Source organism: Palaemon carinicauda, chromosome 2 (assembly GCF_036898095.1).
Source record: "Palaemon carinicauda isolate YSFRI2023 chromosome 2, ASM3689809v2, whole genome shotgun sequence".
NCBI lineage: Eukaryota > Metazoa > Arthropoda > Malacostraca > Decapoda > Palaemonidae > Palaemon > Palaemon carinicauda.
Window position 1 is genome coordinate 155226900 of NC_090726.1, and position 13352 is coordinate 155240251.

Consider the following 13352-nt stretch of genomic DNA (forward strand, 5'->3'; position numbering starts at 1 on the left):
TAACTTCATCAAAATGTTCAACATTTTTCATTCATGTTAATTTGTCTCGTCTAATACCTTCGTTTCAGCCAGATATATTAATTGTTTCCATCAATTCTGCGTACTAGAAAAAAATAGCATCTTTAAGGAAGGTATTTGAAATACGGGTTACTTATCTACAGAAAATCAATTCATTAGTCACCTCTTCACCAACTGCAAATTAATTTCTCACGAACCATTCCCACTTCCAATTAATTTGCGAACCGCATCACTGCCACTGAGGCGCGCACCAAAACGACACCTGCTTGACGGAGTATCACGTAATCAAAAACCCTTCCAACGAATGAAAATTACAGCTGAATTTTCGTATCACGGTATTAAAGACGGCGGGAGCGCTTTCTTTCTCCATGGGAGCGGAGATAACCGATAAATACAGCACCATGAGCTGTATTTAAGGAGATTATTATCAGTTAAAACTGAACAGGTGACAAGAAGCGCGCAAAATGCGCAAGATACAATAGGCAGGGGGTGGGCCATATACACTCTGACCCACTAACAGTCCAAAACAAAAGACGATCGTCTACGTGGAGCGAAGAGAATCGAATAATCTCTTGTTATCTCTTGTATCTAATGTTGCGAAGTGCGTGCAGCAGGATTCATCTGCATATAAATCTGAATTTATTAGCTTATCTTTTTCTAGGGATATGCTTACTCTCGTTAGAAAATACGATTTCCACATCATGTGTATGGATACTCCACCACCTAAGATAATCATATTAAAGAAATAAGATGCAGGTTATAAAAAAAACTTTACCGAAAAGAAAAGTACAAGAATCGTTTCCTAAATTTCTATTCTAACCGTAAAACGCCGTTAACCCGACGATAATTTCATTTCGGTACTTGAAAAGAGAGATTGGAAGTAATTCAGGTCAAAATGAAAGCTGAATGAAAGGTCTTTCTTCATATGGATATGATTTGGTTTCTGAAGAAATAAAGTTTTACAACACTTCTGTCAAGTTTACAAGAGGCAGAGGTTGGATTTAGGCAGTGAGGTTTTTATGGTGTGGTTCGGATTCTACGATACCAGATCTCTAACACCAAATCCTATCTTCAGGAAATCAGACTTATAATCTACGAATTCTTAGTTTTAGTTAATAACCATTCCAGCCTTCTTTTCACTGTATTCATCTTCAATAATTGTGACTGAGTGAGACGCTTCATTCTTTCAAAAGAGAAGTGTTACTCGTAAATGCATGCAATCATGCGAAGGTATTTAAATGACTGTGTCCCACTTCCATGATACATGGAATTCATAATATACAAGAAACGCTGGTCAGATGTATCATACAATTATTGTGGTGACCAGGAGCTAGAGAAATTGGGACGGCAGGAGGGGGGGGGGGGGGGCTAAGAGAGAGACCAGTGGTGACCGAAAGCACGCGAAAGGCGGCGACCACTTCTTCCATTCCTTCCAACTCATGTAAAGTTAAAAGATGGCTGGGTGCGGCCGATGAAGGTGGCACGCGACCATTGCGCGGATGATGGTAATTTCGGAGTTAAGTAGCGATGCTGATTATCTGCGATCTACTTCCTGATATAACTGTCTGCGTTGCGGTTTTGCATACTTCGCGACCCTCTCATACAATGCAACGAATCTGTCTTTGGGTCACAATAAATCAGAAGTGACTAATCATGAAATTATTCCATCAACTGGAAAAATAACAATCTAAAATACAAGTAGAGAGGATTCAAAAGCAATATAAAGTATAAATACAAGATAACGATTCTGAATTTGGTTCGGTTCACAATATATCAGAAATAATTGGTTATAAAAGCCATCAAACGTCAATCAACCGGGAAAATAACATTCTAAAATACACATACGGAGGATTAAAAGAAAAATAAAGTGGAGTAAATAAATCAAAATATACAGTAGGTGTATGAACACAGAGGGAGGACAAATAAATGGAAGGCCGGCGAGAGAAAGGTTCCTGCAAAAGTGACGTTGGTCGCCACGCGTCGTTGAACTTTCCTCTATCTCTCTCTCTCTCTCTCTCTCTCTCTCTCTCTCTCTCTCTCTCTCTCTCTCTCTCTCTCTCTCTGTGTGAAAGGGACTTAATTGTTTTACTGTGGTAAGACTCAACCCAACCTTTTAATAGAGGAAAATGGACGCGGCTCACGTTTATAAGGAAATTATGTCTTTGAAATCTTGATAAGGATGTTTAATCCTGAACACACACATTATATATATATATATATATATATATATATATATATATATATATATATATATATATATATATATATATATATATATATACATATATATATATATATATATATATATATATATATATATATATATATATATATATACACACACACACATGTACCCTTAACATTAAGAGTAAGGTAGAGAGAGCGGGTGACCAAATGCTTTGGAAAGTAGAGTGCGGTGTTCAAAGCAGGGTTTAATTCTTGATGATTAGATATGATTAGGCTGATGGTGTCTATAATCTTAAAACCATATGAAAATATTTAGATACATTCATACATACAATGTATGATTGTATATATATATATATATATATATATATATATATATATATATATATATATATATATGTGTGTGTGTGTGTGTGTGTGTGTGTATGAATAATTGCGTTTTCATGTTTTGGTACTAAATCTAGCGATCTAAGAAAAGAATAATCAAGAACTGATAACTAAACTGAATAACACAGCTGGGACATACGAGTACAACTAGTTTCGTAGCAATTTAACTAATTTCATTGTATTGTTTAATATGTAATTTTGAACTGTTGACAAAGAAATACGGCCGTAACCGGATACCGAATCCAGTAAGGAAGATGAAATATCCAACGACATTGCTACGGCATATATATTAAGACAGGGTTCATGTCATAAACAAAAAAAAATAAAATATATAAAATTACTGCAATCCCCTTCAAGACAACTGATATTGCAGGTACTCTCTTTATAGTATTTATTACCTTAGTGAATGAAATCATCACATAAGTGTAAATGAAATCATTACATTGCTAAATGAAACCGATGAATTTAAACGTAAAGTTTTAATGCTATCAAATTCATAGGAAAAAAGCCACAGCGGTGTTGTGGAATGCTTCGTCCAGGACATGTCTTTTTTTCTTTTTTTTTTCTTTTTTAAGATACATGGTGGTGTATACTTCGACTCTGAGCTTTGATCGTCATTTTTTCCTGTCCCCTCTTTCTTCTTCTTCTTCTTCTTCTTCTTCTGTTGATTACTCGGGGCTTTTCTCCGAACGGGGCTTTTTGACAGAACGTCATAACCCCTAATCCTCTATCTAACCTCGGGTGTATACGCTTACAGAAGACTGAGTACTTGGCACCTATTTCGTTACTCAGCTCAACATGGGCACAGTGACATAAAACTGGGGTCCTTCAGCTATGTTATTTTGTGTTCTATCGCTTACATCATGAGAGAGAGAGAGAGAGAGAGAGAGAGAGAGAGAGAGAGAGAGAGAGAGAGAGAGAGAGAGAGAGAGAGAGATACCAACTTCTATTATCAAAGATGAGCATTTTCTTCCGTCGGAACGTACATTACATATTTGTGTAAATACAAGGTTCACGGATGTACATAGTGTCAGTGTCCTTTCACGACCCCTTTTATTGTTTTCCAGAAATACCCTCAGCATAGAAGTGTCATGATTCTGTGGTCAAATCTTTGTTAACTACGTAAATGGTTTATGTGGGTTTGTGGGTTGTGACGTAAAAGGGCATGACAGTATACTGTAGGGTAATAGGAGTGAGGACGGAGGGCTCGGGTGGGAGAGTGGACGCGTGTGCAAAGGGCCTCCGACACACGTCGCCTGCCAGGCTGGCATGACCCCGCCGCCCCTTGCGGTAGCCGAGGGCGCAGCTTGGTACAGGGAGGGTAAAGGGTGTCCGCTGTGCCCCTGTGCCCGTCCGCCCAGTGGTGGCCGCTGTAAGGCTTGCCCGGGGCATCCACTGAGGCATCTGTAGCGGGACCAGAGTCGTGAGCCGCAGGCCAGAGGTCACAGCATCCCGCAGGCCAAGGGTCACGGAATACCCGAGGGCACGACATCGCCACCGCAGGCCAGATGACCTGACAGACATGGAGGACAACTAATAGCGTCACTTCAAAACGTAGAAGAGAAAAAAGATTAAAAAAAAAAGTTGCTCTTTCTGTTTTTTGTTTCATCCTTGGGTTTATAGAGCCCTATACCCCGTCTGCATCTCGCGTGTTATCTAGAGAGACAACATCATCTATCTGACAAGATGCGATGACCTTTCTATGATAACTTCCTACCCGTGAGGCGATAAGATGGGAGGGGTTGATAGCTAACAAAGCCTCGTCGAGGCCCACTCCAAAGAGGGGTCAAGTACATGATAACCTCATTCATCGAAAACTGATAAAGGACTTCAGATATCGGAATGAAGAACCTTTCATTTCACACTTTCCGATTTCTTCGGTCTTCAAACTCTATCACGGAAGGATTGGGGAAAACTCCCTGAATTTCTATGCAACTGGTTTCGTCGCAAAATTTTTCGTAACTGTAGATTAAATAAAAAATATCTCATTTTAGCCCCATAGGAAATAATAATAAATAGAAAATAAATATGGTTACAAAGAAAAAGAAAAAGTCATTATCTCTACGGGGTTTACTCGCGGTGTTACAACTACCCCTTCTCTATAACCAACCCCAAGCCCCATTTCTAAGCAAAAATGCCAAACAAACACGGGAGACTTTTATAATAATCTAAGCAATCCAAGATGAATGGAATCTAAATTTACTTAATTCAAATTCAAGATTTAAGGACTTATTTATAATTTTTATACATTTTTAAAACTATGATTAGTTCAACACTAATTTGAATGACTTAAAGCAATAACAATTTCTTTCTAAGAGATCTTTTAGCAATATAGATAATTAGAAACATTCCTCCCTTCCTCTTCAGTCTCCCCGGGTAGCATAACTCCTCCCTCCATTAAACCCTCATTTACCCTTGGGCCGGGTTAGTGGGCGGGGGTGACCTGGCCTACCTACGCCCACAGGTGTCGCCCTGAGCTACCACGCCCACCTGCATTCCGATACGGCCCGATAACAACCATAATTCTGACAGAGTAATTAGGCGTTTGCAAGATTACAAGTAAGTCAGTGGCGCTGGTCTTTCATTGTTTCTCGCTTTTGAGCTATGGGTACATTTTCCTCTCAACAATGAATAATGTAAATATACAATAATAATAACTTGATCTATCAGTATTTTATTCTTATACGGCATAAATGATTAAGGTAAATTGAGGAAATGAATTATAAGTAAGACATTCCAAGCTTCGACGCTGATTTCACCATAGGTCATCTGACGTTGACGTGATCAACACGGTGGTCGAAGACTAAATGACAATTCAGCGACGGGAGATCTCTTTGAATGTTGCATCCATCCCATCCAATAACCCAAGCTGCCAGATGCGCCTTATTTCAACATAGTTTTTAATGCGATTTTCAACGTCAATAAAACTCCCAGTCATTTGAAACTTCTTGACTAACGTTATTTTCAAACAGAGATGAATAATTCATATAAACTTGGAAAAGAACATACGTGAGAAATACATACATGGGCTCTACGTTGCAACACTAGGGTTTCAGCCAATGGAGGAGAGCGGGCTTTCCTTCGGGACGAACCCGGCTCTGCTATTGGCTCGGGATGTTCGGCATGAAAAGTTACCAACGCGACACTTGACGCATTGTGTTCCGAGAAGTATTCATGAAAGGGTAAATAATGCAGGAACTTTCCAATGAACGATCTGGCTACTGATGACGTTGTAAATCATTCTGGTAAAATATATATCATTAGCAAGCGGTCGTCTTAAGACAAAATTAAGCCCGAGGTGACAGGGGCGGGCAGCCGAGTAACAAAAACTGGTTGGGGAAGTGTCGGGTCAAGGGTACTTCGGCTTGGGAAGGTACCGGGGAAGGGGGGTAGTGGGTAGAGGAGCGAAGCAGAGTGCCCCTTAGGGCAGCTCCAGGTGGGCTGGATTATGACTATGATGCCACCCAAGATGTACTACGTCATCTGCGATCACATGTTAGGCCATCGGTGATGACAGCTACCGGGAAAAGTCCTCTTGACTCAATTTCTTCTTCCTCCTCCTCCTACAATTCGGTCTGACGATCATCCCCTTTCCTTCGATTCCCTTTTAGCCAACATCCCCTAAAGCCCTTGTCCTTCACACCAAGCTGCACCTTTGAACCCTAGACCAACCCAACTTATATCCCCTCGGGAGAATTTCAACTCCCGATGAGTCCTTACCCCACTCCCCCTTACTCCTCACATCTCACCTAAGTAATGGGCATCCCCTCAGGCAGAACATGAAAGATCATGGCAGAGGTCAAGAGGCTGCATCCACCCTCCGAAGACCTTTGTGTTAAATGCATTGCATTTTCTCAAGCTACTGAATATTTTTTTTATCAAGAATCTGGAGAGAGAGAGAGAGAGAGAGAGAGAGAGAGAGAGAGAGAGAGAGAGAGAGAGAGAGAGAGAGAGAGTGTGTGTGTGTGTACAGATATAAAAGTAGGAGAATCAAAAGGTGAAAAGGTAAAGATGGGCGTATTATGGGCGCGTGCTGATAGAGGAAATGTACGCGTGCCACCCTTCATTTTTAGGACCCAGCATGCTACGCACCCTCAATTGTTACATTAACTACCGTAATATAAAGCTTAGTCTTTGATATACTCCTACTTAGAGTAGGATAAGTTATTAGAATTGAATTTATCAATAAATTGTTTTCTGATTTTGCAGTTATGTCAAATAATCCTTATTTTCAAAAGCCTATAATATTATTTCTTCTCTTTCTAGGCAACCAAGGAGAGAGCGAAGGTGCCCAGGATCTGGCTCTCAACAACAACACGCCCATCACTAAAGACAAAGAACACGCTGCGGCTGCGGCAGCTGCCGCTAACGCTGCGGCCGTCGCAGCGTACGGGGCCAAGGGCCGGAAGAAAATCCGGAGGGAGTTGCCCAACGGCATCCGGCCAGAGGAGAAGATGCACTCGGACTCCACGAACGACGTCAAATCAGAAAGATTGTCACCTGACCCGGGGAGCGACGCCCCCACCGCGGCTCACGCTACTCCAAGCCCATCGGTGTCTCCGAAGTCACCCGCCTCTCACCGCACCCGTACCCCGTCATTTCCTGGCACGCCCCCAAACCCAGCTTTCACACCGCCTGCCGCTCTACCCGCCGCCTACGACCGTTTCAGTCCAGCAGCATTAGGTGGGGTGGGCGGAGTGGGTGGTTTACCCGGGGGACCAGGAGCCATCAAGCAGATGGAATCCCTCATGAACAGAAACTGTTCCGATCTCATGAGATCCTTGGCAGCGAAATATAACAACAGCAACCCTAACGAGTAAGTATTTAACAAATTCTCTATTACATTTTACATCAATCATTTAATCGTAAGTCATTACTTAAATGGGGTGGCTGAGGTTAAATCACAAAAAGTAATTATAATGAGACCAAACACCCATCAGTTTGTCTTACAGCTCAACTCGTTCTTGCAACTCTCTTCAATAAAGTCATCAAAACCCTGAAAACTTACAAAACTACCCTTTATACGACCAAAAAGACCCTCATATCCCCATAAACAGTTGCCCCATAAAAAGTTCAAGATGACAGTCAGGTCGCAAATGTCTCCTTAAAGTCCGTAAAAGAGGTTTTGAAGGATATTACGTTATTTAGCGTACATGTAGCGGTGGTCATCTCGCTACAGGTAGCCTAGATACCTGCCGAGATGTCTCCCCTCGTATCTCGACATCGGATGTCCTGGTTCATCTTTGAGATCTTATCTTTCCAGTCGTAAAACGTCAAAATCTTTTTATTAGAAAGACAACTTTCACTCAAACTAATTTAACCATCATTTCAAACTTTCTCTCGAGCAACAGATCACTTAAGTTGTCATAGAATCTAAATCTGAAGGAAACACGAGGACAAAATACAAATAAATTATAGCCACTAGAATAAGCTAAGTCTTCAAAAAGATTTGATGAAAACAACTGCTAAAATATGTAAGTTACGAAGTAGCATAAAGAAAAATTTCAGTTATTAAAAAATATTAAATATAAATTGGTTGATTTTAAGCCTGTAAATGGGATTATAATGAAACACACATTACAAAATGAAACTGAAAAAGAGTTGTAGCTAGTTTAGGTTTAACTTTTAAAATAGCTACGAAAAAAATGAAAAAAAAGTCAGACTCATCCACTACGGATGTAAATTTCAAATGAAGTTGGAAAAAAAATCCGCACCTTTTAATACCGCATTTTATCACCTAATATATATTCTACGCGGTCGTCGAGTAGTTTAACATATTCAAATCAAGGACTGGGCCGTATCAGCTTTTTATGGCACTGTTATTACGGGCTGTCAATCGAACGGGAGTGTTGGGATGGGTCTTCAATTGACCTTTGACCTTCTGCTTGTTAGGTGATGTGCGTCCGTCACCCTCTCTTCAATGTGATTTGTTAAAAGTAAAGGCTGACATGGCAGGCAACAGGAGAATGCCATTAGCTAACAAATTCTATAGAAAGAGGCAAAACTTCTTAGAAAAGACACGTTAGGACAGTACAAGAATACCAAAAGAGGCGGGGAATGGAGGAGTGGCTTAGGATTCTATGTACCCAACAAAGTATATCATCCGTAAACATATATAAAAAACGGAAAGAAAATCTTTCCAGAGATTAAAATCACGATGCTCTTCCCATTTGATCTTGTGAACGTGATTTCAATATCAAATGCATTATAATACTCTGAAAGGTTGTTTAGACTTCTGCTCTCCGATGGTTAAATCTAATACCTGCCAGTCACTTTGTAATCTATTTACAGTCTATCATTTGCATCCCATTTTCAACGGCACATCTCATCTTGCGATCAATCAATGTCTATCATAAGAATTTTCGTAAAAATTACCACTATTTTTTCTTGGTTTTTATCATCAGGGGTTCTCTCTCTCTCTCTCTCTCTCTCTCTCTCTCTCTCTCTCTCTCTCTCTCTCTCTCTCTCTCTCTCTCTCTCCTTCAATTCAACCTTTTTGATATGTACCGTATACAGTACATGTGGAATAAATATATGAGTATCTCTGTTAGCTGAATATGATGTACCTCTATATTATATTTACAAAAACGAAATATCAACGAATCTCCAAGTAATCTGCCACCCTTATCCTTCAGTACTTCATAGGACGTACAGGCGGAGTTTTAGAGACAACAGGGAACTTGAGATGATGACCTTCATCAGTATGATGCTTATTGATGATAAAGAAAATGATAAGGCTCGTAAACCTCGTAATTATGGGGCGAATTTTATTTCATCGATCAAGTGAAACCTAATTCTTTTCTTTTTAATATACATCTAGTTAATTTCACCCAAGGGTTAACCCCTTGACCACTATACTGATATTTTTTTAACCATAGACTATAGCTTCAAGTATATAATTCCTATATTTTGTAAAATTTCTTCAAGATTGTTTCATTTCGCGACCTGTATTTCCTTGAACTTTCATTACTGATTACCAACTTATCCTTAACTTTAAGCCTTAATATCTATAAAAAATAATAGTCTCCCTCTCCTTTAAGCATTCCGTCAAGGGAACTATAATAGTAAATTCTCTGGCCCTTGGTTTAAGGAACACCGCACCCCGTGGCATCAAGCACTCCCTTTGGGTCAAAGATCAGTCATGTGGTTTTACCGATAACATCGATCTATTGTATGACCAGACCTGAAGTCAGGCACATCTCCAGGCGCGGGGGAATTGTTGTCCAATTTCTTGGTTTTCGCTTTACGGCATCCCTTTTCTTCGCCTCCACATATATCCCACCCTCTCTCCCCTTTAGATGAATCATTCTATAGAAGTCTCTCTCTCCCACCACCGTCGGGGGTCGCCCCGAGTGCTCTGGAGCTTTAGAATTTTTCCCTCAAGATGCTTATCTCATGAGGAGATTTCTTATTACGGCCAGTACTCAAGCGCTGGGCATCAAGTTGCCCTCACATATCTTACAGGGGCATTTCATAGGGAGGAGGATGGGGCTCCTCTCCGTATGGGTATTGGGGTAGAGAGGATGCTAGTGCAGGCTTAACAGGAGCGTCAGGGGATGGTTTGGTGGGGAGGGTATGGCACTGCACCTCAACACTGAGACGTGACATAGACTGTGGATTACCGTGTTGGCCACTTTCTTGTCACTGATCCTTTAAGGAAGCCGCGTGCTACCTTTGCCCGAGCCGAGGTGACAATGGCGATCACCTGGATATCTTCATTTAACACAGATAAGGTGGTAAATATGATGAATGAATCACTATCTGTCTAGTCGAAAGTTCGGGACCCGTGTACGCCGTCTGCCAGTGAGCAAGAGCACACGGGACCAGGCCGTGTTTTTCTCTGTTACTTGCGGGCGTGCAGGAGATCCAACAGATAGGTCGTGTTAGGACTTCTATCTTACCCATTCTTGTGCCAAAATCGTTACCGATGTGGACGACGCTGGCCGAGGAAGAAAGGTGGAGAAGAAAAAAATCTGCGCATAATGTCATTTAAAAGGTCTTGCTTCTTCAAAAAAAGGAAAAGGACGATGTACCGAGACTAGTTTTTATACTAGGCACGTGCCCCTTCTCTACTTTAGGTCTCTGGTGATAAAAGATGTTTAGCATTAGCTTTAAAAGTAATAAAAAAGGCTTTCGAGATGCGCATTTAAATTGTGTGTATACACACACACACACACATATATATATATATATATATATATATATATATATATATATATATATATATATATATATATACTATATATATATATATATATATATATATATAATTCATTGTACGTTTTCTCTTCCCTCCATTTCCTTCTTCCTCGATTTCTTTTTCGTTCTTCTCGTTTCTTTTCAATTCCACTCCCTCTACAGCCTCTGATGACTTTCCAGATAGCGTTGCATCTCACGGTACATCTTTGCAACTCTCTTGTGACGCCAAGCATGGGAATTTCACGGGTCACTCTCCGCTCACGTGTCAGATAGTGCGTTAATCTTAATAATTCCGCGATTGGAAAATAAAAATTACACAAAATAAAAGTAAGACCAAAATATGCTACTAAAATGTTCTTTTTTTTAAATGGCCTGGGGCTGCAATATCAATTTGGTGAAATTTTTAAAATGCCGTCAATGGGAAAAAAAGGAAAAAAAATATTGTGTAGACAGGAAAAATAGGAGAACCATCTACATGAACTGAACAACAATTGAGGTAATTCTAAGGTGGATCGACCTAAGATATGTGTATACAGAAAAAAAGTCCATTGCAATTTCATCTACGGATGAAATGAGTTTGTAGAACTAAAATGAACAACGTATTCCATTGAATATATACCATTTAAAATTCGTTTAGTCATTGAAATCGTTAATAACAGAGCTGGAGGCTAAAAAAAAAAATGAAGTATGGTCTTATCCCGCTCTGATTAATAATCCACGAAAAGATTTCTAGATCCGGTATCAGATCCGGATGGCTCCAAAATGAAAAAAGAAAAAAAAATGTTTTACTGTCAAATGCTTTATAGAGGGCCGACAAACATCCGGTAACAGGAATTTCAGTCACCCTTTTAAAGCAAGGATGATTTCAAGAAATATATGAAAAAATAAATCTGGCATATATCTTTTAAAATTTCGAAAGTTTTATTAGTTATCTGACATCTAAATATATAGAAATTCTGTTCATGAATGTTAACCATTTGTAGAAGAAAATTTATATTTTATATAATAAACTAAGCTTAACTAATATAGCTTTGTTGTTTATAGACAGTTATTTCTCTAGAAAATAAACGTGAAATAAAAGGCATGACTCGAAAATAATAGTAGAGCATTCTGCTCTCTCTCTCTCTCTCTCTCTCTCTCTCTCTCTCTCTCTCTCTCTCTCTCTTCCACACACACACACACACCACATATATATATATATATATATATATATATATATATATATATATATATATATATATATATATATATATATATATGTATATACATATATATATACTGTATATATATATATATATATATATATATATATGTAAAGTATGACAGTATATGTGCATAAAGTTTAAGTTCCATATAAGAAGAAATCAAATTAGGCATGAATTATTTACGCCTAAGAACACCTCTGGACACGGAAATCCCAACCGGCATCTGATGTTATCTACATTCATGTATATCTTTAAGCGTCTCCTCACAGCTCCCTCCGCTTGCGTGTGCGTGAAGCGTTGCGGAATGGTGGACACTTCTTGTCCGTCCGTCCGATCTCCTACGAGATAAAACGAGGGACGATGGCTAAAACACCATCCTGAAGGGGGCTTTTTCAGGGTTGCCGCCTGCCTGATGGATCTAACACCCAGACCCCAAGGAGAGAAAGGGAGGGAAAGATTTAATATGTATTTTTTGCATTAATATTTTTTTCTTTCTCTCTACGTTCTACACACAGAGTTCCTATGTATATATGTATATATATATATATATATATATATATATATATATATATATATATATATATATATATATATATATATATATATATATCACTGTAGCTGTCACCTCCTGCCATCACCTTGTATGGAATCGTGCGCAACATGATAAAGCATCAGCGGTCTTGGCATCAGCCAAGCAAGAGATCTGTACTCAGCCATGAGTAATATTGTACAGGCAAGGGCAGTCTTGCTGTAGTGCCATACTTGCCATAACGTTCGCTGTCTTACCAATTCCTCTACAAAAATATGTCAGGATGCCAGAGAACTCTAAATCAATCAACAAAAATACGCAGGCAATGGGCTTAGTACACAACGTGCTCTATTAGTTTGTATGGCTCAATTAATTAAATTTCAATACGGTAACACCTAAATTTTCTTATATTTTTTTTCAAAGATTGTTAAACAATCTTAGCTATTATAAATCTTTTCCGTGCATTATACTCTGTATCTGCAGTACTTTCACAGTAGTAATTAGCCTCTATGTCATGTTTTGAAACACAAACAAAAGGATGTGTACAAATGTGAGTGTAGATGATGGCATGGGTCGGTAGTTTTCCGTGCAAGCGACAGTGCAGGTCATCGCATGTCTTGATGCTATTTATACGATGTATCTGAGGGATTAATGAATGGATTATTTGAAATCAAGAATTTTATAGATCTATCAATTATTCTCCTATGTCTTCCTTATCTTTGTGGCTTTTACGATGCTCATGGAAGATTAAAAATCTATTTCAAAGTAATGAACGAAAATTACTCCTAGCTGCAAAGAGCCCATTGTTTATGTTCCACAAAATGTGA

General features: G+C 39.2%; 1 protein-coding gene across 2 annotated transcripts in view; it reads left to right on the forward strand.

Annotated features, from left to right (window-relative positions):
• Positions 1-13352, forward strand: part of LOC137628065 (uncharacterized) — a 50315-nt gene that overhangs the window by 8158 nt on the left and 28805 nt on the right. For both annotated transcript variants that reach the window (XM_068359396.1, XM_068359397.1), the window contains exon 2: positions 6859-7408. In XM_068359396.1, the coding sequence (XP_068215497.1) occupies positions 6859-7408 (550 nt within the window). The remainder of the gene's footprint in view (positions 1-6858; positions 7409-13352) is intronic.